At 37.5% G+C, this 27,989-nt stretch overlaps 2 protein-coding genes across 2 annotated transcripts; one reads left to right on the top strand and one right to left on the bottom strand.

The window, feature by feature from the left end:
* Positions 1-1,325: 1,325 nt before the first annotated feature.
* On the bottom strand, positions 1,326-7,417 carry LOC593371 (exonuclease 3'-5' domain-containing protein 2). Its single transcript, XM_792848.5, has 5 exons — positions 7,028-7,417; positions 6,299-6,452; positions 5,481-5,644; positions 3,678-4,460; positions 1,326-2,786 (listed from the first exon to the last, which is right to left on the bottom strand). Exons 1-5 carry the CDS (start codon positions 7,111-7,113, stop codon positions 2,261-2,263), a joined length of 1,713 nt encoding a protein of 570 aa, XP_797941.4. The 5' UTR covers positions 7,114-7,417; the 3' UTR covers positions 1,326-2,260.
* Positions 7,418-7,617: 200 nt separating this feature from the next.
* On the top strand, positions 7,618-24,624 carry LOC590006 (ATP-binding cassette sub-family D member 4). Its single transcript, XM_030974787.1, has 13 exons — positions 7,618-7,771; positions 9,412-9,530; positions 12,582-12,709; positions 13,305-13,447; positions 14,187-14,303; positions 15,010-15,135; positions 15,844-15,989; positions 16,521-16,642; positions 17,388-17,479; positions 19,963-20,279; positions 21,615-21,814; positions 22,532-22,754; positions 24,238-24,624. The coding sequence occupies exons 1-13, from the start codon at positions 7,719-7,721 to the stop codon at positions 24,423-24,425; spliced, it is 1,974 nt and encodes a 657-aa protein (XP_030830647.1). The 5' UTR covers positions 7,618-7,718; the 3' UTR covers positions 24,426-24,624.
* Positions 24,625-27,989: the final 3,365 nt, after the last annotated feature.

Genomic DNA, 27,989 nt, shown 5'->3' with positions numbered 1-27,989 from the left:
TTTTAGCTGTAAGCTTTCATATGTCACCTCAAGAAACAAAAATCAGGATAAATCGATTTTTCACATACTTGAAAAATTGTAAAACTTGGTAAGGGTCTTTAATAATAATTTAGTTGTTACCTGTATATGTAGCACACGATGCTTGTCATTTCCTTTTGTCACTGGTACTTTGTTTTTGTATTTCGAGGCGGTTTACTTGCATGATGTATGAATATGGCTCTATACACAGATAGCATGCAAAATAATCATAATGCATACCATAAGAATCAGTGTACATGTGTATTTTGCATAATTCTAACCAGTATGTCTAAGCGTATACATCGTGTATAATCAAATACACCAACAAGTTTGTCTCTTTGAATCTTACATGAGCAATGCATTATTGGTTTAGAGCATTTTGTACATGAATAAAAGAACATACCGGTAATAATTATGAATTTGTAAGCAATGCTGTCTCAACTGTCAAAACATATTTTTTCTTATCATAATTTGTTGAATAAACAAACATTATAGCTTGTAGCCTTGTAATAGGCTGTGTATTTCTGCTTTGAGTGGTCAGGTCTGGAATTTTATACTCAAGTTAGTGTTTTGTTGAGTGTTGCGGAGCCATTCCATTTTGAATGAAAATGTTTATGAATTGTTAAATGCATAACAAATGAGTGTGAGTGCATGACCTTGGGGTTTTGTGACTGAAGAAATGATAACAGGGTCGATACAATTTCTTGAATACCGCCCAAAATGGAAAATCAAGGTACACAAATATATATACAGTCGAACCTGCTTTAGTTACAAAGACTACCTGTCTACAAAGACTACTTTTTGTGTTTCCCTTGGGCGGTCGCTATAGACAGGTTTGACTGTATAAGGGACTTTACACATGACAGAAGACAAGTAAAAGAAATTCTCTCTCCCTCTCTCTCAGTCACTGTTTCTCCCTTTTCTCTCCTCCCCTCCCCCTTGTCTTCCTTGCTCTTTATCTAGTCCTTCACATTCTCTACCATTACCACCCTCTATCTCTCTCAATCTTTTCCTCACTGTCACTCTCTCACTCCTTTTCTACACTCTTTCTCATAACATTCCGATCTCTGCAGCAGTGTACATGTATGCTCCCCCCCCTCCCCCCTCCCCCCCCCTCCCCCCTCCCCCCCCCCCCCCCCCCCCCCCCCCCCCCCCCCGTTTCACTTGTACAATCTACATCAAACCTCTTCATCTTCAAAAGTGTCCATCTCAGTCCAATTCTCATCCAACTCTCCCTCATCTCCTTTAACTATCCTTACATTTTTCATTTTTCAAGGATATAGATAAAACGGTCTTTCTTTCAAAACATTTTGTGAGAAATCTAGCCACTCTCCTTTTATTAATCAATCCTCAAGTTTTTTTTTTCTCCCACATCAACCTACATACTTTTGAGAAATGGCATAAATACCAAGATTTTAAAAAAAAAGGCACATTTCAATCATTACATCAGCTAATCATCATCATATTTGTAAGTGATGATGATCTGCATAAAGAATTCAAATACAAACAGAATATATTTGTTACATGTCCCTGACATAATGTAGTATCTTTGTAGTGAAGTTACATTTTTCAAGAGGTAGCTTCTTGTTAAAATCAAGAACAAGAAAAACATTGTGTATTGCAGCAAGAATCCCTCAAAATTTCACTCAATTTTGTATTAAATGTCACACGTAGTTGATAAAAGATAAGTAAACAAAAATAATTTAAAATTCAATGATGAATATACACTGTATTCTAGAAAAAATGCAAGACAAAAAGTGTTTGACAGTGATTTGAAATATTAAAAACATAACCTTTCTTTGATGAATACAACATCCTGAAATTCAATTGCTTGTAATTTGGAACATGATCAAATGAAAATATGAAATGATGATTAAAAATAAGTCGCTTTATAAACAAGATGCCACTTCATTTCTAAGAAGTTTTGGCTTGATGGTAGATAACTGACTTCATATTATGGTTGATAGAATACAAACAGAATATCCTTGAACAGGCAAAACAACTAAACAGAATACACATGAACATTTACATTATTCATATCACCAATAATAATTAATAGTACTATTCAAGTAACATGTATTTACATGTATGTAGTTTGATGGAATGAATTGTTCTGAAGTAATTAAAACAAAAAACTAATTACATTGCACATTCCTCTAGAGTCCAGTCTAGATTACGTCATCTAAAAAAAAAATCCTGGGCTTTATCTGCCCCCCTGCTGTACATCTGTTTGAAGCCTTTCTCACTTCTTGCCCGCAAACGTTTCATGTAGATGATCAACAGACCATAACTCCGGGAGATATTGAGGCTTCATCGTATCCAGGAAGTTCTGCCTCCACATCTTCTCAAACTTCCGCAATCCACTCTCCTCCTTCATCACCTCCTCCACGACCTTCAAACCGTGCGACGAAACAAAATCCTCATTGGCCACTCTCGTCTCCATGGAAACCGCCTCTTGCAGCAGGGCATCGTCTATCTCGTCGTCCCCGAAGAACTCTTGGAGATGATCCATCAATTCCTGGATCCGATGTTCTGGAAGGTTGTTCACTTTCTGGTGGCGGATTAGCGCCCTCGCAGCTGAGCGGACCTGAACCCTTTGAGGATCCTCAAGGCGTTTGGCGTTGGTCTTATTACTGATGGGAGCATGGTAGAGTTCAGACACGTTCTGCCGGACGTAGTTGTCATATGCACTGCTTCTCTGGTGGCATCGTAGACACAGAAGGAGGACATCGTGTGAGGAATGCATCTTGAGGTACTCTGGAAAGTGTCTGTTAAAGGAAGTAGATGACCAGTATCACAAAACTTAAAGTGACTCTGTAACATTGCCTCAGATTCTGAAACAAAATCCTGGAGTTAGCTCATGATGCAATCATAATTATAAACCTGCAGGTCACTCAGGAATCCCATGACTTTTACAAGTCGAATGCCTGTCCAATTATCAATATATTTATGATTGGTTTTTATAGCACTACAGTCTATTGGGGAAAATTAGTGTGGTAAAACCGGTCACTCAAAGATTTTTACTTTTTTGAGGCACTTCATGATCATTTTGAAGGACAATTTTTTTTATGGTTTCAATATTACACCATATGACAGACACTGATAACATGTAGGGCCATTCATCTCAGATATAGCATTGTTAAACAATGTTTTTACAGATACAGAGATGCGGGTGGAAAATATAACTCCCTTCTGCGGCCCAAAAGAATGTTATATTACACAACCTACCAGTCAATATCTGCAAAATGTAGATACTGTATTTCATAATGGTCATATTTAATTCAATAATGTTGTGAAAGACAGACATATTTTGAAGAGCTTCAAGCAAAGTGATCACTATTTAAAAATATTCTTTGTATTTTAAGTCACTTTGGTACATATTGTAAATATATATATCAAACAATCTGAGACTTCTTCATTTGAAAATCATTGATCTCTGTTCATAAACGGCATGGCCTAGGTGAAGAAAAAAACAAAAACACTGTGCAAACAAATGACAAGTTGGGGGTGAATAAACTGTCTTTTCCTAACAAATCATCTATGGGTTCTACCATACAGAAATATGAAGTGCAATATGCCAAAGTCATTTTTATTTCAACACAGCAGACTTTTTTAGGTGGTTGACCACATCATGTGTCAGAGAATGAGGCTAGACTCACCTTCTATATTCATGCGGAACTACATGCTTCCTGATGTAGGAGTCTTCCCGGCCACACACTACGCATATGTTCTTCTTCTCAGTCTGATAGTACTCTCTATCCGGTCCTGGAACCCCTGCAGGTTCGAACAAGAGCCTCACCGTCAAGGGCTCCTCGCATATCAGCTCCCCAATCTCCTTCCCGATGTACCACAACGCTTTCCTCTTGTCGCACGTGCAGAGAAGCGTATCGTCCGGTGCAAGGAGGCGGCAGTTGTGGTACATCACTGACTTCCTGGTCTTATATGCTCGACTCAGGGGTCGCTCTTCAAGATTATCAAAAACGCCTTTTGAGTTTTTCGTTGCTTTCTTCGGAGACGAGTTCGTTGTTGTGAGCTGTTTCATATCAGGGTACATGTCAATGATTCCTTGACACATGGACGAAATGCTCTTCCATGTTTCTGGTTGAAGGAATGACTCGAACTGTTTTAATTTCATCTTGTAGGCAACGACTCGTAAGAATATGGCCGCCCCGATAACTGCATCGTCCACAGCATAATTGATTTGTTCCTTAGACAATGGCACTGCTTCCCAATCGCCACAGCGCACCCTATCATCCTTTGACATTTCGTGTTGTAGGACGACGCTGGCCAGTTCCCGTAAACTAAGGGAGCGCCCTCTCAAGGTCCGAGACAGGTGTCGCAGTGCAAGGTGGCGTAGGTCCAGGCATCCGTGGGTGATGATTTGGTAGTCGTTGAGAAGGCGCTTAGCATCGTCAATCACTCCCACACCAACCTTCAATGTGCTATCAAAACAGAGAACAAAATATGATTGTGTTAACACTCCAGTATAGTCATTCATTTAGCAAGAAGCTGCAGAAAAAGCAAAATATACAGGTTTGTTACAGAATCTAAAATATACAACAAAGGACCTATTTCAACCAGTCCACCTTTATTACTGGAGTTACAACAAAAAAAACATAAAGTTTACAAGGGGTATGAACAATTAGTTGTTAACTTTATATGTAGGTCATGTTTTTGTCATTCTGTAACAAAGTTATTCAAAATTCAACGTTTGTGAAAGCACATGTAACTCCTATAAGTTTATATTTAATATCATTAATTTGTTGCTTGTTTTCAGAATGCCTATAATATTCTTTCTTCATTATTGAAAGTTCTCTGAAAATGTCAGATGGTAATGCTTGGAGAAGCCCATGAGCACCAAAATGACGAGATCAAATAGATGAAAATTAGAATCTCACTTTAAATTATTTCCTTTGGTGAACAGCTTTTTCGATATATTCAAGAAATTTGGAAAATGAAGTGAAAATTTGAGCAGCAATATTTGTTTCCTCTGCTGTGAGACATAAGGTTTGCTGACTATATATATGCAGGCTATATTGAATGAGAGGTCATCACCCAGTGTCATTTCTGTAAGCACCATTTGGCAGCAGCCTCACGACACCATCCCTATCATGCCAAACTTTTAACAATGTTAAATCTGAACTGCACGGCCCTACATGTTATCAGTGTCTGTGATATGGTATTGAAGCCACAACAAAATTGCGCTTCAAAAAGATCAAGAAGTGCCTCAAAAAGGTAAAAATCTTTGAGTGACCGGTTTTACCATACTCGTTTTCCTCAATAGACTGTAGTGTTATCAAAACGAAAAATTTGGTTTCGATTTCCAATAATAAGTATCTTGATAATCAGACAGGCGATCGGCTTGTAAAAGTCATGGGGTTCCTATCATTGCAGCATGAGCTAAATCCAGGATTTTGTTTTCAGAATCTGAGACAAAGTTACCCAATCCCTTTAAATCTTACTTGCGATCTTGGAGGATGGTGAGGATACTCTCTGGAAGTTCTCCATCCAGCTGGTCGAGACGGAACAGGAGGCAGGATTGGTTTACAGGGGAGGAGAGCTGCAGGAGTGCCACGGGTTGCCTCTGACCATCTTTGGTCACCCATTCACAGTCCAGACCTATAACCTGGGAATCAATGGGACATGAATATAATGGGTCAATCCATAGCACAGGGGTGAAAGGTCACTCATGTACAGTAGTTCCTGTCCACCTTCTTTGGCTTTCAGATTGATTATTTGACTGCTTATGAAGCAGGTATTCTTTAAAGCCCCACCGCACGTCTAGTTTGGCCAGGAGGGATTAAACCTCTATGCACGGTCACTGACAGGTGTCTCATCAAATCAGCTCTCAATTAACATAAGAAAGAGGATCATGGGGGACAAACAGGCACCAATTAGGCATTGTTTGCTATATAGAGGGCGTACGTAGCTTTAAGTAGTGAAGTGGGGCTTTAAGCTACATGTAAGTCCGTGGAGCAAATGACTTAAAATCCTATCAGAGGGACAGTATCAATCAGGATCAAATCCTTTCCTCTAACCGATGAGTCATATCGCGTAATTTCTCATACATTCAACTTCAAGGTAGACATTAAAATCTTTTAAAAAATTCACTTCCCTGCATTGGAAGAAGAACAAAATCCTGAAATTATAGATACAGCTAATCATGGTGGGCTCATGTATTGATAGATCACTTGCGGCTGGAATGTCCAAACAATGTATTTTCATTACATGAGCTCTAAACAATAACTGAGAAAAAAGGATGAACAAAAAATTCATATACCTTCATCTGTTTGGTAGCTTCTGCAAAGCTCTCTACAGCCTCGTGATAAGCGCTTGATGAATCAATGACAAATATGTCGTAGTGCTCAACATCTGTGACAGGCTGGTAGATATCTTCTTTCATCTTATCCGTTGATGCCGATATACTCCTACATCTGGCAGTAAATAGACAACAACAACAACAAATAATATATACAAATAAAAGGGAAAAGTGGGGGGGGGGGGGGGGTAAAGATAAATATATGTATAGAGTTCTATCAACAGTTTTATGAACTCCTGACTAAGCTGTTTGTGTGAATGAAAAAGAAATGTGGAAGGTTGCAAAGATGCAGTGTTGAAATACACTAGTTTGTGAAATTATACAGTAGGTTTGTCAGATATTTTTGTTCGTTCAATCAATCAGAAAATTTATATAATTTGCTTATCTGTTATTCATATATTTACCAAGTACTGTATACTTATGTATGAAATCAGGCATAATACACATGAATGATATTGCCTTTGAAGACTCGACATCAAAAATATGGTCAACAAAACAAGTTAAAATTTACCCCGCTTCAGCTTTTCAACAATTGACACTGATTACTACTTAATGAGAGTTTAATTAAACACTACCCTGGGACCTTGAAGACCCCCCCCCCCCCCCTCGTCCCTCTCAATCAATCTGTCATTTGACATTACTTCAATTCGATCTAGCTTCAGATACAACTTCACTTCTTCATGGACTTACTTTCTTTTGTATAAATAGAAGGAAAGCAGGGCCAAGGCTCCGGCGGTGACAGTGACCATTGATGATATGACAAGATGAGAAGGCATGTTGAGGCTTCAGCAACAGAACGTTAACAGAACCCTCGAAGACGCTCCTCAAGTCAAGAACGGGAATCCAATCGAAGAATCTGACTTGAGCACTCACTCAGTCAGTCAGTGTCAATGAGAGCAGGAAACAATGCGGAGCAATTGTTTTTACAGCTGTTTATCTCATATTTGAACTAATTGATATATAGCTGTACTACTGAACTGATAGGTTGTAAGTAATTTAGGACCGTTCGATAATTTGTAAAAACTAGCAATTTACCTTGCTATATCTGTGCTAGTCTATGTAGCTCTCGACCTATTGCATAACCTCTCTTCTGTAGTCTTAATTCTGGAGATACCATCTTCTCTTTTTGAAAATAACTTGAGAAATTTGCATCAATCATCTATATGAAAATGATTTAAGTATATTTAATTTATTGGAATACTATCAAATATTAACATTTTGTTCATTTTGATGATTATAAAGAAATATTACACAATTTTATGTAATAAAATATTTCTCAACGTCAGGAAGAAGTCTACATTTCCATAGCGTGTGTGATGATGTTAATGATGGACAAGCAAATGCAGTGATCCTAACTGAGAAATCCTCCTAAATTTGTGCGATGGTTGTTTCATGCTGCAGAAGGCCTAAGGAGATGTCCACTGTTTCGAAGAGGTATTGTTATGTTTTCCCATTTCATTGAATTCAAGTGATTTTGAACACAATTCTCTTACTTAATCAACAAAATTGAAGATCTCGAAAAGAGTCGAATCTGCACCATGATCTGCACCCGCGTACGAGCGTAAACTTGATCGCGGCATAGGCAGGGCCGCGGCGGCCAGTCTGCGCCCTGGCTGAGCTGTGGCTATGCCCACTTTTTGTTATCATAAAAGCAAACAGCAATGTGCCACTACAACTTAGATCTCGACTCGATTTCTGTCTGTCACTTATGTTATTATCATTTAGAGTATTTGGCTTCACCAGTGTCAGTGACTGGAAGGAAAAAAGTGAAGTGAATGATTCGATCACTGTGAGTCTGTGATCCCGATTCCTCGGGTTCATTCTCCCCTAGACCGAATTTTCTGTCTCTTTCGTTCGTTAGCCTCTTATTGGGGTAGGGTCGGCCGGCTCTCTCTTTAGAGACGGAAACCGAGTCATCTAAATCAATCTCATCCCTTCTAGTCTACGCCGAAGGCAAAAATGATTATGAAGGAAAAACTGTGATAACGCCATTACGAACGTGTAGATGGCGCACAGTTTTTCCTTCATAATCATTTTGCCTTCGGCGTAGACTAGAAGGGATGAGATTGATTTAGATGACTCCGGCAGCGAGAGTTTAACCCGGCTTGCAAGATTTTCAACATGGATGTCGATTTTGACCCATAATTTCCTTAAAAGGGACCATTAAACGGATTGTTTCAATCAAGTTAGTAAGTGGAACCGATGTATTATAGCCTAGGCCTAATTTACATTTGGATATACACGAGGTAAAATGACATTTTGGGGGATTTTGGGGGCAAAACGCTACGACCTGAAATGGCCGTGGCGTTATCAAGGGAATGTGTATAGACGGTTTCCGTCTCTAAAGAGTGAGCCGGCCGACCCTACCCCAATAAGAGGCTAACGAACGAAAGAGACGGAAAATTCGGTCTAATTCTCCCCCAGTGAGTAATTAGCTGATTGGCCTAGATCTAACTCCCTCAGTAACCACATTTGACACTGATATCATAAATATATTTTTTCTTATGATAACAATGGAAATCTGGGATTTTTTAAATATAATTATTATTTTTTATTATGGGAGTATTGGGAGAAGTCCTCACAAAGTGTATGTGCAATTGAGTTGCCAATTTTGAAATACATATCATTGACATTATCATTTATCATTGATGTATCAGATTTTCTTCAAACTTTCCCTGATCCATTTCTTGTATTAATATCAGAGTAGACATTCCTTTAAATCATGCTACACATAATAAATGCCTGTACTTGAATCTATATTTATATAATGACAAGTGTATGGCCTACAAAAGAAATACTCCATTGAACTTTCTTTTCTGATGAACTAAAAAGTCATTGGTTTATGTTGTACTAATTCATTTAAATGCAACCTTTGGTCTAAAATCACGAATTCGTCAAAATGAATAGTTAGACCTCAGACTAACATTGTAATATTGATAATCCTGATGTTTGACAAAATCTTCAACCCAGCAACTGGTTTAAACTTTAGTCAAATACAGGCCATCATGTTTACTATCTCATTAAATAAATGTTTATCTTCAAGAATCTTACCCTTTTTGTCATTTTTTTAAAAGGTACAAGCTAGATATGGTGTTTATGAAGAGACTCTGTCATCTTCTGCCCGTCCTCTTCCTGTCATGGAAGTCTGCTCAGACAATTCTCTTCTTCCTGCTACTACTGATCGCAGGTGGAGGTAAGCAAGATTGGTGAACAAACTTTTATAGGGATTGGGTATCTTTGCTTCAGATTCTAAAAAAAATCCTGGATTTAGCTCATGCTGCAATCATAATTATAAACCTTTACATGTAGGTCAGTCAGGAATCCCATGACTTTTACAAGCCTGTCTGATTATCAAGATATTTATGATTGAAATTTCAAAAAACCGTTTTCCCAACTGTTTTTATAACTCTACAGTCTATTGGGGAAAATGAGTATGGTAAAACCGGTCACTCAAAGAGAAGAAAAGTTGAGGCACTTCGTGATCATTTTGAAGCGCATTTTTTTTAGGGCTTCAATATTCACCATATCACAGACACTGATAATATGTAGGGCCAGATCAACTGGAAACATTGTTAAACAATGCCTAAAATGCTTATCTTGAGTTCTGACAATGCACTTGATTGCATGAGAGGAAGGAAGGAGGGTCAAAAGTCCATCACAACAGTTTAAAGTTAAGTTATTAACCTGTTGAGTACTGAATTCTTGCGTTCTCATAGGCTTTATACAGGGACCACCTGCTCCCTGTAGGCAATGGGTTAAGGAAAGACTTTTAAATGTATTATAAGTTTCAGAGACGAACCGTTTTCTCCTCCATATGAGATAAAAGTTTCCTGAGGATGATACAATTTTGCCTCTGAACCTTATCTAAAAGTAAAGAGCCTTTTTTTTAAAATAAAAAACTGAGAGAAATTGGTTTGAATTTTGAATTGTTCTAATTTAATGTAAACTTTAATTTAGCAACTACTGTGGTACCTGATGCAAGAAGTACACAATGTGAAATGCCATCTAGGGCATCAGGCTAGCTCAGCTCTAGGGCAAACAAGGCATTTGACTGCCATGGCTCTAAATGATAGATCTTTAGATAGCCTTACATTTTATATTTTCTACTACTTGGTACTTTGCTCCTCAATAACTTTTCCACACATTCCATTTGAATCATCGTCTATGTAAATGCTTAAAAATACGTGCTCAGTGCAAAGATTCATTGCAAGATTTTGCAATCAATTTCAGCTTTCTTGATAATTTTGCTTGGGTTTATGCTGTATTCGAGTTGTCCATGTCCATAGTGCCAAGTTAACTTTGTCATAGAATCCAATATTACTTCTTGAAAGTCATATCATTGGTGTTGATTGAAACCTTAACCAGGACCCTGTTTCATAAAACTTGTTATCGATCACTAGGCTTGAGTCGGTACGGTCGATCACACCGTGACCTGACCGTTGCCGTCGGGTCCCGGTTTCGTTTTTTGAGAACCGACGCTCCGAAAAAAATAATGAAATATGTAAGAAATTGCAGTTTTGCACACCACTAAAATCAATCCACCTTAAAACTTAAGTATTTAATTGTTACCAATCATATTCTAGCTCATCCTGAATCAATCCGAACTGCTGATATAAATATGGGTTGCAAAGCAGTTCGCCCCATGGGGTTGTTGTTGCCAGCTAGCTGCTAGCTAGCTACTGCTAGCTAGCTACTGTACTGGCCGGGTCTCTCGGCAGGATTAATAAATCAGGTTGAAAGAAACATTAATGTTTGAATAATAAAACTGTTTTCTAAAAAGTACTTCTTTACAACATACCGATCAAACAATTTTTAAAAGACAAAATAGATATTTTTTTCTTTTATTTTGAACACCGCATGCTTCTTTAAAAAGCTGAAAATTACTTGGTAATCACAAGAAGTTTCGATACGGATAGCTGTTGCAAGGCAAGTTCAGACTAGTCTTGGAAAAATGCGCAGTGCACCTCGTTAGCTGTAATGCGTGCCAGAACGAACCCGAACAAAGACGTGATCGTAACGAGAAAAAAATCATTAAAAACTACGAGAGCACAATTGGAAAGACAACTACTCAAAATTATCGTACAATAGTTAATTGTCCAAGAAAAGCCACATAAATAGTGATATTTAAGGAGTTACTATACATGTAGGTACAATCATTATCGGAAGGGCCTAGCTGCTGCGATATCCAAATTACACGTGTTTAAATTGAACACGAGGCTAGAAACCAAATAAGGCCCTCTACGGTAAAAAGCAGTATAACGAAGGATTCGAGTATTTGCAGCAGGCCCCTTGCGATAAAAATGTACGCAGTTACTCCTCGATTATCACAATTTCTGTGGCATTTCTTGGGCGATTATTATGTTTTTGTCCAAGTTATGTATCTGATTATGGTAATTTTGAGCAGTAGTTGTCTTTCCAATTGTGCTCTCGTAGTTTTTAATGATTTTTTTCTCGTAACGATCACGTCTTTGTTTGGGTTCGTTCTGGCACACATTACAGCTAATTACGAGGAGCACTGCGCATTTTTCCGAGACTAGTCTCAACTTGCCTTGCAACAGCTATCCGTATCGAAACTTCTTGTGATTACCAAGTAATTTTCAGCTTTTAAAAAAAAGCATGCGATGTTTAAAATAAGAGATAAATATTTATTTTGTCTTTAAAATATTATATGATCGGTATATTGTACAGAAGAATTTTTTAGAAAGCCGTTTTATTATCCTAACATTCATATTTTTTGACCAGATTTATTCAACCTGCATAAATCAAAATGGCGGCTCGAATGTTGTCTTTCCATTTCTGCCCCAGTTTTTTTACTTTTAGAGGCACGATAATGGCACTAAACATCGCCAATCATGGATGAAAATAATGTCAAATGGAAGAATATACCGATCTGAGCCGAGGTATGCATGTGTTGATTTATTTGATTGATAAAAAAGGTCACTTTTAAGGAACATACTGATGATATGCGCTTTTTATAGAGGCAAGTGACAAATCCTGCGAGCTGATTTCGGGACACCGGGTCCCGATCGGTGCAACGCCGTCGGGACCCGGTTTATGAAAATCCCGACATGACTCAGGCCTATCGATCACAAATGCTAAAATTCTATGACAACTAAGTAGCTCTCAGCCAATCGGATGCCACCATTTCAGTAGCTTATAACAGTTATTGAAACTTGTTATTGATAACCAGCTTGATGGAACAGGGCCCTGATCAGGATTTATTCTCCTTTTTTGTTGTTTACAGAACAAGGTGCAGCTTACTTTGTAGGCTTGATCCCCAGTCAATTCTACGTGGTTCTCCCTGCTAAAGACTGGTCTGGTTTCCTTACAGTCCTATGGCAATCTCTGCTCTACATTGTACTGATTTCTCTGGTAAGCAAGTCTAACTGCACATACTAACTCATGGCAGTCATTAAGAAAAATTTTATGTGGCATAAGATATTTTATGGATGGATGTGAAATTTCTCCTTTAAAATACCTGCTACTGTTTCAGGGGAGGAAATAGATATACAAATAAATGTTGTGGGAATGGCCCCCCCCCCCCTTACAATTGAAAAACAGTCTTTCTTGACAGGTAACATTTGTGTACCACTCCTTACCACTGGAATAACATAAATATGTGATAATATATAATGTCAAATAGGTCCAAATCTTTATCATCAACAAGATTGAAAGAAAAAAAAAGAAACCTAAATTAGTTTTCTTCTTCAAAAGTATGAGATAAATGAGCAAGGTAATGGGAAAGGAGGCTACAATTCTCAGACCAGCCCTGCATCATCTATAATAAAACATGGCCTGGGCTTGTCTCTATTCCTCTAATTTCATACAATCATTTATACTGTATTTCTTTTTTTGTTGATAGTGATGATTAATGATACAATGATAGTGAAGAAAAAAGAAATTGATCTCTGTTCAACATTTTTTGTTTGATGTTACATTTTCTTACTTGTCTACTTCTATACTTCAGATAAAGAGTGCCAAGACGTACATCAGCAAGCTATTGTATGTAAGATGGAGAGAAGCAATGACAGCACATCTTCATAAACTCTACTTCAAGGCTTTTAATTACTACAAACTCAATGTCTTGCAAACGGGCAACGTCGATAACACGTAAGTACATACATGAAGGTCTGAATCCTACCTATGCAGTTAAAACTGACACTGGGTTCTAAAATCGTGTTTAACAAAAGGAAAACTTAGACTTCAGACTAACTTCCTTTGTTAAATTTGATTTTGGACCAAAGCCTTAACCTATCGTTAGGTTTAAACATTAGTAGAATACAGGCCACAGTGTTCAGATTTAATCTTTTCATTACTGATAATGATACTGTTCTCAAACATTTCACAACATGATTATTTTTAAATGAGAATAAAACAGGAGGAAATGGTTCATTTGGTAGTAAGAAATATAGAAAGTTTGGATGAATATAATTGTCTCTGCTGAGAGAGATATATATTCAATCATATGAATGAATGTATTTTTGAAGTCTTAGTTGTATGGCTTATTTATTTTATTAACATGTTGTTCTAGAGCCAAGGGCCATGCACTATTATGTATTGGATCAAGGATGCTGAATTTATTGCCAGGCAACAGTACTGGTTTACTTTTTATTGAGAAAAATACTGCCAAGATAGATAGATTTTTTTCCTGAAACAGAACAATTCCAGTATTGTAAAGAATACCAAAGAAGATATTGAAGGCCTATTCAGACAACGAAGTAGTGAATTAAAAGCTAAAAATTTGACTCTTGAAAGCTCATTCAAGGTAAATTCTCTGAAATTTATTAGTATAGTATCGTAGGGATATACATTGTTTCCATATCGTCTTTCCATATTTTTTTTCAATCAGAGATCAGCGTATCACCCAGGATGTGGAGAGGTTATGTAATCAACTGAGTCTGGTTGTCCCAACCCTTATCGTGTCACCATTCACTATTGCTACTTACACCTATCTCACATATGAAATGTAAGTCGGAAGAGATAAAGTTGTTAGCTTTCGCAACTCTCCCTCTTTGTCATTTATAAACCATTTCTCGTTATCTCTGACTTCATTATTTCCTTACTTATTTTCCTTCCTTCTCCTTCTAATTTTCTTTCCTTTTTGTTTCAGTTTGGCCTTCTTTTCTTTTTTCATTTCTTCTTCCTTTTCATCTTTTTTATTTTCTAGTCTATTCTCAATCTCAATATTGTTCACCCCCTCTACTTTTTTTCGCTGTTGCTTTTTTTTCTTCAACTCACTCCTTGTTCCTCTTCCTCTTCAATCCAACCCAATTGAATCTATACCAGGTATTTGCACATTTTCCTTGTAGCAATTATGATATAGTTTACTCTTTGAGCCACTTGGACAATAACAGTTTTGACAGTGTCATGGTATAGTGGTTCATTCACTTGACTCTCAGTCATAGGGTTGAGAGTTCAAGACTCAGCCCAATACTAACAACCCGTGACATTACCACTCTCCACCTAGGTGGGTGTATTAATGGGTACCTGACAAATTCTGTAGTAATAATTACAGGGCCTTCAGAAATAAGAGCATTGATGCTGATGATTGTTATCGTTATGATATATTCACAAGACAATGTGAGCCAATAGAAACAATTTCATATTTTTGAACAAAATATACACTGTTTTGGACTTCAGGAATAAATCGTTTCCCTCTTGTCCTTTTGCAGCACCGGCTACCTAGGGCCTCTGGTCATCTATTGTTATTTCATCGTTGGTAGTGTCATCAATAAATTCATCATGTCACCGGTGGTCAATCTAACCTACCAGCAAGAGAAACAAGAAGGGATATTCAGGTATGTCTGTCAGTAGTCAATTCACATGACCTGGGCAAGTCCAAGGTATTTAGTCATTTGGAGTCCCATTATTTACCAAGTATTGTGGAGTTTTGATCATCACTTAACATTAAATGTGGCATTCCACGTTATATTTGGTCTGACTCAAACTCTAGGTGGGCTATTAACGTCAGACAATGATAAGATGTTTTACTAATATCTTAGATGTGGTAAGTAACGTATAGGACAAAGTAGTTTGGACTTGCCCATCAATTGTTGATTAATTGGACTTACGATTATATAGGGAAATTATTTAAACGTAGTGTGTCATCTTAGAAAAATATATTGTTGTACTGATCAAAACAATAGTAAAGACATGACTTTGGTTGTTTTGATGCATCTATATCTTGCCTTCTCCTAGTCACTGTTTGTTTCTGTTTGGCCCAATGTATTTTGTTGTAGCTTCAAGGCTTACAGATAATTCAATATACAGCCATATTTTGTTGTTGTCTGTGGACAGTATTTCTATTTGAAAATATGTATTAAAGGCTCCTGTACATAATGACAACCTGTGGACTTGTCACTTTTCTTTTCTCCACTGAGTAGTCTGTTATACACAGGTTATCACAGTAGCTTGAATGTATAATGTATTGACCCAAAACTTTGTATTGATGAGTTGGTGGTATGTTTGGGATGAAATAGGAGATGATGTTCACCTTTCTTCATCAGGTTCAAGCATGCCCAGCTGAGGGCCAACTCAGAATCGGTAGCCTTCTACTCAGCTGGTGGAGTGGAAAAAGACAACGCTGACCGCAAGCTCTTCAGTCTTGTGGATGTCCAGCTGACACTGACCAACTGGGAGTTCTGGCTCAATGGTGGGTAGCTGTATTGGTCAGCCAATGTTATCAATTAATGTGTTCTTTGTATGTTTCATGATGAGAAGATAGTGCAAGAATTTAATACCTAATAGGATATTCTTTTAAGGACAGTTAGTTATTCCTGCATGGAAAGGAACCCTGTACCCGGTATGAAAAATAACAACCTAAATTCAAGTAGATCAATGAACTGCATTATTACTTTAGTATAGTTCTGGGGAAAATGGTTATCTTTCAAGGGAAGAAGAGATGCTGATGTTTAGTTATTCTTACATGGAAAGGAACCATGTCCAAACAAAACAACAACTTAAGTTCAAGTCGATCAATATCATATCTCAATATAGTTCTGATTTTTTTTTTTCTTCAAACATTCAAAGAAAGAAGAGATGCTGATGTCTGGCTTACAAATATTTCCCCAAAAAACGCATGCCTGATGAAGATATAAACAGGAATTAAATGCTTGGCAAATCAAGTATTTTCAACAATTTGCATTTTAATTAATTGTTTGTTATTGTGTTTTTTTAATTTCAGTTGCTGTAAATCTGTTTGATTACCTTGGCAGTATTCTGAGTTACGTCATTATTGCTATACCAATATTTGCTGGAGTCTACAATGGGGTTCCTGCTTCAGAGATATCGGGTCTTATCAGTGCTGTAAGTAGAAAGGCCATCTCCTTCGTCATAATTTCTTTCTTGCTTGTAAATTATCATTAGTCTTATCATCACCAGCTTGGTTGTTGTTGTCATCTACCGGTATTCATCTTTCCATAGTATTGTTAGTATCACACTTGTGATTATCTTGTCATCATCAGTGTAATGATCATCAGTATTGTAAACATACTGAGCAATAACTGCAGCATCTTAATTTTCATCCATTATTTGCATCATTTTCATAGTCATCATCACCATCATCATTATCATCACCATCATCACATCACCATTATCATTATCACCATTACCAACATCATCATCATCATCATCACCATGATTATCATGAATATAATTGTCATCATCATTGACATGATCATCAACAACGCCATCATCGTCTTTACCACCATCATCACCATCATCATGATCATGATCATCAACACCATTATGACCATCAGCATCATCATGATCATAATCATTACCACCAACACCACCACCACCCTCACCACCACCACCACCACCACCACCATCATCACCATCATTACTATCACTAACATTATCATTTTTTCATCATCATCATCATCATCGTCATAATCATAAAATAAATATACATTTACTTCAATCACATCATAACCAACTCTTTCTTACATTTCTTTTTATTTCCCTCTCTTTCTCCATCAGCGTCAATTTCCATCAATTGTATACACCAGCAGTAATAACGTTGTCTTCATTACTTTCTCTTTGTTCCCAGTATTCCTTCCAGACCATGTACCTGATCAGCTGTTTCTCAAAGTTGATTGATCTCTCCACCAAGATCTCTGATATAGGTGGCTATACTCACAGGTGAGAAAAAAAACCTTTACTCCTTTTTTGTAAGGTAAAGTAAAATTGCAAAGTAAAGAATTACATTACAAACTATCAACCTCAGTTGTAAAAGAAAACCCAAGATATAAAGTAGAAAATAGGAATTAAATAGAAGCTAAGATTGTACATGTACTTATAAAATAAACAATGAAACCATATAACAAGTCAACATAACAATCAAAACTTCTATTTTTCATCTCTAACATCATATCATACTACACAGTCAACATAACTGCCACAAAGATCACAGTCTACAGTCCACCTGACTATAAAACAGATCACAAAGTTCACTATCTACTAGTCTGAGTCGGAGTTCCGAGCTGGTTGTGCCTGCTCCTCAGGCTTTGTAGCCTTTGGTGTGTTGAGTGGACCACATGCTGCTGATGTTGCGGAGGGTAGAATTGCTGCTGGATTGGCTGAGCAGGCCGGGGAGGCGTATAGTACTTGGGCTGGGCCTGTTGAGCGTAGATGTGCTGGGGCTGTTGCTGCTGCTGCTGGGCCGTGCCACATACTTCATGACAAGGGCAAAAGCTTCAGACTGGTACTGATGCCACAGGTGTTTGGGGATGTTGTGGTGGACGCTGACCATCCCCTGCGTCCACGCTTCTGTTTGGCTCATGGCAGTGTTTGTGGGTTGGGATGTGCCGCTCGCCTAAAACATAAACAACAAACAATATACATTTAATGAGACTTGGTGTAAAAAAGAAAGAATAACTTCAATTGTATAAATGGAAGACTTAGTTGTAGCATAATAAATGTTATGTAACGTACAACCGCACCTGAACCAGCGCAGCCTGGGACTCCTTTAGTTCCTGCTTGCTCTCCGACATGAGGTTGACCAGGACTTCTGTCAAGTTCTTGTCCTTCGCCTTCCTGGATGGCTTCATGGGGGAGAGAGAGAGACAGAGCTAATGTCTGGCCTCCTGGCCAAGCTCTCCAAGTCTGAATCCTGGTTGTCTGAAGTCTCTGGCTGCGGAATCAGAATCATAAACAAGGATAGGTCCAAAAATGTAAATCTCCATGTCAAATACAGCAAAATATATATAACCAAATGGTAAGAGTGCAAGGCAACAAGGCAACAAGGCAAGAAGACAAAGTATGAAGACAGACTAATCCTTGCAGATGTTTACCGAACCAAGGACGTAGGAAGACGTTCAAGTTTCAAGTTTCAAGTTTATTTCACATTTCACAAATAAAAAGAATTTACATAATTGACAAAAATAGAACATAATATGAAATATACAAAAAGTGTCACATTACATAATTAATTCTTTGAAAAGACGTCAAAATTAATTGTAATGAATAGAAGGTTATACAGAGTGAAATGTGAGGAACCTATTAAAAATCTTAGCTTGTAGCTTCTTGTTGCCACGGTAGAATGGCTGGAGGAGAGCGTATCTCTTTAGCTTCCACTGTTGGAGGGGGAAGGGTTTGGAGGAGCTGGAGACGGACTTGCCCTTGGCCTCCCTCTCTCTCAGCTTTTGATAGTCTGATATGTCTGGATGTTGCGGAAGCTCTTGTAAAACTTGTCAGCCATCTCGGCTGCACACAAAACCACAGGAAACCTTATAAAAAAAGTACATTTCAAAGCACAGGAAAATATACATGACCAAAAAATGTACATTTGAATGCAAAAACGAATGGTAAAGAAAAGTTTAAAATTTTTAAAAACTTACCTTTGAACCCAAGAGACTTGGCCAGCTCCCCCAGCAGCTGTCTCCTCTTCACCTTATTCTTGTAGTCGTTGTCCCCCATGTCATAAAAGAATGTGTTGTCCTCAAAGAACTGGGCTGTCTTCTCTTCTTTGATCTGTTAAGGTCCTGCTGGAGCTGAGTGACTGTTGGCTGCAATGTAGCTAGGTCCTCATCCGCCCCAAAGTGGCTGTCCCTGTCCTCCATGTCGCTATCCGAGTCGTCTTCTGCATTGGCTGCCTGGGCTTGCAGCTGCCTCTTTCCCCTCTGGGGGGGGGGGGGGAGACCCTGGTGAGGTCTGCCTTGCCTCTGTCCTTCCCCCTGCCTCCTCCACACAGCCCAGGCTCCTTTTCCCCCACTTGCCCCTTGGTTTCCTTGCATGTTTTGGGCATTTCTTCAGTGAAACAAATTTCGGATAGACATCTAGTTGTTGTCTCTTGTGGAGCGTGCTGAGCGGCGCCTTATAAACCCATTGATGAATTGAAAGGCTTTTTGACATGAGGTTAGAAGGGAAAATTACTAAGCAGAAAGAGAGACAGACAGAGATAGAAATATAGACAAGATATTAAAGACAATGTAAAGATAACAAGAGTGATTTAGACTTAGTAAAATGAATTTTTTTTGTAAGCTCCATTAATCAGGAATGGTTAATATTCATCATGATACTGCAACATGTTTACAGGTGTAAATCAGTAGTGAACAGATCTACAGGCTACATTCTGGGTGACTTCATATCTTCATACATCTCCTCCATACCATTTTCTCTATCAGGATTGGGGAGCTTCTCGAAAGCTTAGAAGAGCTGTCGCCCAACACCAAGAAGTCTCCTGAAACGGATGAATCATCGCGACGAAACATCCTCCATCTCGATCCCGACAGCGACATGACCCCGACCATGACCTCTGACACCCACTTCCTCATCTCGGAGATGGACCGGGACAGGGAATACCTGTCGGAGGATGCTAGGGAGGGGCTTACCAGAAGGGAGGAGGAGGAGGAGGAGGTTAGCAGCGTGGATAGTCTGATTGCATTCCAGCTGGACCAGGTTGCCGTGGCGACTCCATCCAAGGAGGACATCCTCATCAAAGGTTTGTGAAGATAGATGAAACTCAAAAGGGTTTTTAATGTTTTCATTTCCAGAGGCGTATTGATATCTAATATTCTGGGACTTGAAAACTTGCTCGAAACTTAAAGGGATAGTTGAGTTCTGTTGCAGAGGGCGCTACACAAAATAATTTTTTTGTGAGATAGTGAAAAACTGAGTGTCAAATTTGAAAGAAAATACAATTTAAATGACAAAATCATCTTTGTTTGATCAAAATCGGTTCAGAGACGGCTGAAATATCCATAAATATGGAGAAAGAAAAAAAAAAGATCTCTACTATTTGTGTACCACCACAAATATTATATAATTTGAAAAAGCCGTTGAAAACACAAAATAACGCCTTTTACGTTGTATTTCAGCCAATGCTGATGTTGGCTTTTTTGTTTTGGTTATATTTCGCACAACCAGCCGGCCCATGTATTGTTATTTTTAATTAATTAAGTAATTAACAGTTACCATATTTTTTTGAAATTGGAGCTGAATTGGTATGATCGTATTGGCTAAATTTCACACATTTTGGGGTCTAAATTAGCTTCATAGCAATTTTAGGTCCTAAAAAGGCACTAGAAATGTCATAGTTAAAAATAAGAGCGATAACCATGCACTTTGAAGAGAATGGGTGGTCTGAAAACGAAACTCAACTATTCCTTTAAAGGAAGTGCATAAAACGCAGAGTGTTTTTTTTTTATTTGTTAACTATGTTTTTTTTTTAAAGGTACGGTTATTGCATTGATTTATATTACAATATGATTATATTTGTATTTTGAATTTTGTTAATAATATAGATGTACCTAGTTTGTATACTACTTTCTATTATGTTGAAAAATTCAGAAATACAATCAATCAATCAAACAAACAAACAAACTACCGAAAAGGTTTTGGAGCTGGTAGGTCACAATTTTATGAAATCCAGATTCAGCAGGCTCAGAAGAAACAATGAACCTTAAATTATTCTTCATTTGCTTTATCATGATGAAGTATAAATACAAATACAGAATGAAACCTAAAAACAAAGTTAATAGCAGACTTGTGATTGACTAACTTTTCTCTGACTATACGAGCCCAAAACTGTATTAGCTAATATTTTCATGTTCAGATATTTATCAGATAAAGCGACACATTTATTTTAACAATTGTTATTTTCGTGATAATTAACTTCGGCTACTTACAATACATTTTTGCACATCCATTGCCATCTCATTTTCACACAATGTTAAAATTCACAACCTTGCAACCAGTCATAAAGTTCACAAAAATAGAATTCTTGTGAATAAAGTGTACCCGTACTGTATTCTTAATATCAACGTCATTTGTCCAGATTTGACCCTAGAAGTGGTAGAAGGACGTAACATCCTGATCACAGGCTCAACGGGGAGTGGTAAGACGTCACTTCTCCGTGTTCTCCATGGTCTGTGGCCAGTCATGAGTGGTACGGTGGAGCAGAGAGGGGTACGTCCACGGGACATCATGTTCCTACCGCAGAAAGCTTACCTATCGGATGGAACGTTGATGGAACAGGTACGAATACTTCAAATGACTTGGTGAAGTTGCATTTGTAATACCTTAGTCAATCGCAGAATGCATGCTCCAGCAACAATTTCTCTGTGGTAATTTCCTAGCTTCAACCCTAAAACCAAAGCTGACAATGGTTGTAACAATACTTAAGCTGACAATGATAAATATCCTTAAAGGTATAGACCAGTTTTGGAAACGCCCCCCTGTCAAAACATGAAATGGAAGCTCTTATTACCAATCATGTGAAAGAGTATGTTTTGACTAATACGTGATGATACAAAATTTGCCGGGATACTGCCTACTAATTGATTTATTTGGTAAATTATCATATCTATCTGGCTTGGATTGATATCACCTAGTCCCATATACATCTTTCTGTGTACAGTGCTTGAAAGTTTACCAAGACTGGGCCAAATTTCTTATAATTTTGATAATTCCAGAACCTTTCAGTGCACACCAATACTTACATGCTAGATGATTAACCTTTTCTGATCGATTCCACAACATTTCTTTCACAATGCAATCGCATGACCAGAACTCAACTAATTATTCTTGAAGAAGTTCATCTAATCACTAGAGGTGATGAAAAAATGTTGTGAATACACAATCATATCTTACAAGGTAAGTAAATACTGATTGTGTAAGCAGAATATTTGATCTAATGGAGAAAAAAATAATTATTTCTTACCTCAACTATATATGATCCTCTTTGATTTCCAGATAACATACCCATCCAAAAACTCCATGAGATTTTCAAGAAGTCTACTTGATGAGGACCCAGATCCATGCCAGATCCTGGACCAGGTAGGCCTCGAGGGCTTGGTCCATCGCTGTGATGGGCTAGATACGCCGGTCTCCTGGAACTGGTACGATGTGTTAACTCCTGGAGAGGCCCAGTGTCTGGCGTTTGCAAGACTGCTATACCAGAGACCCAAGTTTGCTTGTGAGTAGTATTGCCTTTACACCCATTGCACAGTACGATATCCTTGCAACAAAATCTGAAGGCAAACGGCTATCAAATTTATGAAGGATCAATATTGTCAAATTTTTCATGTGGCAGCTTAGTTTAAGTTTTGGTAATGGAACTCAATTTTCCAGAAAAATTCCAGAATAATAGTTACTTCTTGTGATTTGTTACTTTTGCTACAGATGCATGTAAGTTGTTGGGACTAGCAAGATGTATTCAGATAAACACAGATAAATGTAAGGGATGCACGGCCCGCGCATTGAAAATTTGCAATTTGCCAGTGCGTTGTTGTGCGTTAGGTGTGCGTCATCCTTCGTTACTCGTTTGTCGAGTGCGCTGGACCAACGCTATGCATTGGTCGTCATTCACTGTGTGCGTCAGGATTTTTTGGGCATGCTCAAAAATGTGCGCAGAGCTCAACGCATGAATGTAAACGCCAAATGGACCCCAGACCCTTGACCAACGCCAGACATACGTGGAGCACACGCCCTGTATACGCGCAGCGCACTAGCAACACACTCACATTCGGTGTCAGTTTGCTAGCTCCTCCCAAATCCTGACAAAAGTTGGGCGCACAACCTTTTCTGATTTTCAATGTGCAGGCCGTGCATCGTCTATATGTGACCGGGCCTTTAAATAAAAATACAAACAGATTAATAACAATAATGTACACAAAGTCAAAGAAACTTTAGAGTCTGATACATAAATAAATGAATAACGGTATGCTAAAATCAAATAATTTACACATTATCAAATAAAATTATGTAAGCTAAAGAGTACAATATTTCAAAATGATTGTTTTTAAAGGTAATACAAAGTTTTGGTATGGGGTCATGAATTTGGTTCAAATTAACAAATTGGAAGCATATGCAATCCTACAAATTCAGTGGTCGTTGTTGCGGTTGAAATCGGGTCTAAAGTTATGAAATTGTAAATAATAAACTCTTTATGTTGTATAGCTCCCTCTCAAGGTCAAGATATTAATTAAGCTATAAAACAATGTTTCTCAACTAAAACCGACCGATTAGCTATTCCCATTTGGAAATTATATATCACAACTACTTATTCTGAGATTTTCATGGTCGCAGCTACCATTGTACAGCCGTAGGCGCTATTTGAAATTCATCAAAATTTCCCGGGAGCATCGGTAATTTTTTATATTCAATTTTTCTCGAAAGCGGAAGAGTTTTAGGGGCTAAATTTTCTAGTGCTTATAATACATCCACAGCGGCATCCAAATATATCAAAATTGTAAAGAATCACTATCCAGCCGATTTTCAAAATTTTCCAAAACTTTGTATTACCTTTAACATCAGAATTAATCAGGGTATGTATATCTATAAATTTAACATTTTATAAAGAAATTAAAAATAGTAATGGATACAAAAATAATATGTATAATTTGTATTCTTGAGACAATCATGATTGTCATCATTTATTTTCTATCTCACCATTGCAGTGCTGGACGAAGCAACCAGCGCAGTACCGAGTGAGAAGGAGGCCCAGCTCTACAGTCTCTGTCGAGAGGCAAAGATGACCCTGATCAGCGTAGGTCATCATGTTACGCTCAAACGCTTCCATGACGCCGAGCTCGTCATAGACGGTCGAGGGGGATGGACGCTAGTGGACATCTCTCATATAGAATAGCTGACAGCCAAGAACTAGCCTTCAGTCTGTGGGTGCATTTGTGCTGCGGTCACTATTCTTACTGAAAGTTAATTCTCTTAAGAAATGTATGAAATTAATTGAGTGCACTTTGTGAAATTTGAAATGAAATGGAAGGCAAATACATGAGTGAAATACATTTTACAGTCATTCAATTTCATGCAAAATATACGTACAACAAAAATATATATATATATATATATGGGCTAAGTTTGATTGGGGCCAAAACATTAACAAAATTATAATTTTTGTTAAAAGTAAATGAAACGTACCAAAAACTAGCCCTTGCACTGATAAAAGAAAAGAAAAAAAATCACTGTGAATCATTGCTATTTCCTACTTATTTTATTCCATATTGGTTAAGCCAGCACAGGTGAAAACCAAATGGTATCTCGGAATGGACAAATAGCCTATCAATTTTGACATATATTTATGTGTGCATGAGGATCTATGGATGCTTCCAAGCTGATGTACCAAAGCTGCTGTATCAATTATACGAAAATGTAAGTGTACCTTGCTTGTAATGTGCCAAGTGTGTATGTGTGTGGACATTAACGTGCTATGTTAATTCAAATTACACCAAAGACAGTATAGCATTGGTGTGTTTGTTATAAATACATCATCAACTTCAAAATGTTGTATGAACCTCGCCATTCATTTGCCTGAACCCTTACTTTGCAAAGTTCATTTATGTAATTTTAAAGAATCATATTTTTGTTTTGAGTTTTATCTGAAAGGGTTTTAAGTCTTGACTTTGCCAAGTTTGTTTAGACAGCAATAGTTTTTGAAGAATTATATTATTGTTTAAATTTTGATCTGAAATATATCATTTTGTGATATTATCTTATGCTATGAATCTAGATTAGAGGGCCATTCTCCCAAAAATAATTACAACAAAATCAAATACTCGTAGGATTTAGGTCATCAATCATACTGCATATAATTACATTTTACAATTTACTATGCATTTATACATGTATGTTTTTCATGGCAGGTACCAAACGTATTAAATTTGACCGTTTTGCATGCCTGCCCCAGCCCAGTTCAATCAAATGCTGTGGGAAAAACTGCATTTTGCTAAAATATCTTATTTTCTTGTCAATAATCCATAGAAATAATTATGGAAGTCAAATTGTGTCTCGTAAAAATGTGATTATTAATATATATATATTTTTTTTTGACATGTATGAATCTATGGACAAGATTCCAGATACAAAGGAAGAAATGTATGGTGCTCTTAGCTTTGTAATCAAGCCACGGTGTTGTTTTTAAGTTCCGTCAAAGAGACGAGGTAATAGAGGCTTAAAGGGAAAGTCCACCCTGATATTAATTTGTTTTTATTAAAAGTAGAAAAAAAAGTGAAACAAAAAAGTGAAAGTTTGAGCAATATCTCATCAAGAATAGGAAAGTTATGAATTTTTGAAATTGTCATATGATATCATGATGGACTTCACCTTCAAGCCTAAAAGCTGTAAACATGAGCACTAGTATTCAAAAGGGGTTTTGAACCCTGGATGTCCTAGTCCCACAACCACCAACTCTAAGTATAATGATTGCACGTAGGAGGTTTCTTTTATGTGCATTATTTTTAAAAACGTTTTGATTGAGGCAGCATGATATGTAAAGAACATATTTCAGTTTCATGTTTACGTTTTGTAAGAAAACAGACTTTTGAAATATTTGATTTAGCTAATGTTTGTGATATATTCCTTTCAGCTGGAAGATTTTGTACTGTTGAATATCTTTTGAAGATGCAGAAAAATCATGATTTAAAGCCATATATTTTACTTGGTATTTTTGAATATAATTCATGAAGATATGCAATAAATTTAATGCAATGTAACCATAATGTATAGAGTGATTGGAATTTTTTAAAACCCTGTGTATCAATTTTAATTTTGCTGAAAATTTGCCAAAATGATTAGTAGTTTTGCAGTGGTGTTTTTACGAAGTGTATTAAGATATATTTCATTTCTCTCTTTATCTCCCAGGCCAGACCATTTCTCTAATAATCTGTCAAACTACTTATTTATCCATACTGGCACCTATCCATTCATCGATATTTTGATCGACTTCATATCAGTAGATTTTATTTTTCAGAACGATACAACTTACAACTTGCCCAATCAAAGTTGTGGACTAGCGCCCTCTAGTGCTTCTGAGTGTACATTGGTGTGGTTGCCTATTCAAGAAATTTTTTATCAGCTGATACATGCAATAAATGAAATGTGAACAGAGATGGGTGGAGGGAGAGAAAGAAAGAAGAAAAAAAAAGAGAGGAGAGAGAGGTAGAGAGGAAGAGAGAGAGAGAGAAGGGGCAGAGATTGTGTTAGAGAGAGATCTTAGAATAGGAAGAGAGCAAAGAGTGAATAAGAGTCATCATGAGAATGGACAAGGAGAGATAGAAAATAGTGGAAGAGAAGAATTTTTTTGAGATTTATCTTGGAACCTGCACTCGATCACCGTCCCACCAAATATCAGGAACTTAAGAGAAAACACATAAGCAGGGGGTCGATTCGCAACAATCAGAATAGTATCAACCATACTGTCATCTCTTTCATGATATCACAATCTCCACCAGCATCATCATTATCATCACCATCATCACAACCATCATCAACATCACCATCATCATCATCCCATAATCATAATCACCATCATCACAACCATCATCAACATCACCATTATTATCATAATCACTATCATCATCACCATTTTCATCACCATCATCATCATAATCACCATCATAATCACCATCTTCATCATCACCATAATCACCATCATTATCAAAATCACTATCATCATCACCATTTTCATCACCATCATCATCAAAATCACTATTATCATCACCATTTTCATCACCATCATCATCATAATCACTATCATCATCACCATTTTCATCACCATCATCATCATAATCACCATCTTCATCATCACCATAATCACCATCATTATCAAAATCACTATCATCATCACCATTTTCATCACCATCATCATCATAATCACTACCATCATCACCAATTTCATCACCATAATCATCATAATCACTATCATCACCATAATCACCATCATCATCATCATCACCATCACCATCATCATCAACATCAACATCACCATCATGATCATGATCATGATCATCAACATTGCCATCATCAATGTCATCTTCACCAACACCATCGTCCTTGCCCGCAATGCATGTATCTTGATCTATTTGTCGTCGACTCATCCCTATTCCGGAGCCCCTAACATATCATGTAGGCCAGTTGACGCAAAGGTCCATAACTTGTTGATAGACAAACATACCGCATCGTCTTTCCTCCTGCAAGCATCCAGATCGGATGTTCAACAACTCCATGCACCAAGAGGCCACCCTCATCGTCCCCCAAAAGTTGAAATTTGAATCCCATTCTTCTTTTTGCGAGATGCAAGGTTATACCCAGTGTTGTAACGGTATTAATTTCAGCAGCATCTTTTGCAATGCCCAGATATTTGATGGTAGGTCACTTTGCTGACTTACACAATGTTTTTTTTAAATAGAACATCTGC

The sequence above is a fragment of the Strongylocentrotus purpuratus genome, unplaced genomic scaffold, assembly GCF_000002235.5.
Source record: "Strongylocentrotus purpuratus isolate Spur 01 unplaced genomic scaffold, Spur_5.0 spur5_scaffold_7, whole genome shotgun sequence".
In the NCBI taxonomy this organism is placed as follows: domain Eukaryota; kingdom Metazoa; phylum Echinodermata; class Echinoidea; order Camarodonta; family Strongylocentrotidae; genus Strongylocentrotus; species Strongylocentrotus purpuratus.
Note: the sequence above shows the minus strand (reverse complement) of the source record. Positions and strands in the feature narration are given on the sequence as shown.

Coding starts and splice junctions, on each gene's coding strand:
- LOC593371 (XM_792848.5), bottom strand. CDS start 7,113: ATGCCTTCTCATCTTGTCATATCATCAATGGTCACTGTCACCGCCGGA. Junction 6,453..7,027: donor TTCTATTTATACAAAAGAAA/GTAAGTCCATGA, acceptor ATTTACTGCCAG/ATGTAGGAGTATATCGGCAT. Junction 4,461..5,480: donor ACCATCCTCCAAGATCGCAA/GTAAGATTTAAA, acceptor CTGTTTTGATAG/CACATTGAAGGTTGGTGTGG.
- LOC590006 (XM_030974787.1), top strand. CDS start 7,719: ATGGTTGTTTCATGCTGCAGAAGGCCTAAGGAGATGTCCACTGTTTCG. Junction 9,531..12,581: donor ACTACTGATCGCAGGTGGAG/GTAAGCAAGATT, acceptor TGTTGTTTACAG/AACAAGGTGCAGCTTACTTT. Junction 22,755..24,237: donor CCAGAGACCCAAGTTTGCTT/GTGAGTAGTATT, acceptor TCACCATTGCAG/TGCTGGACGAAGCAACCAGC.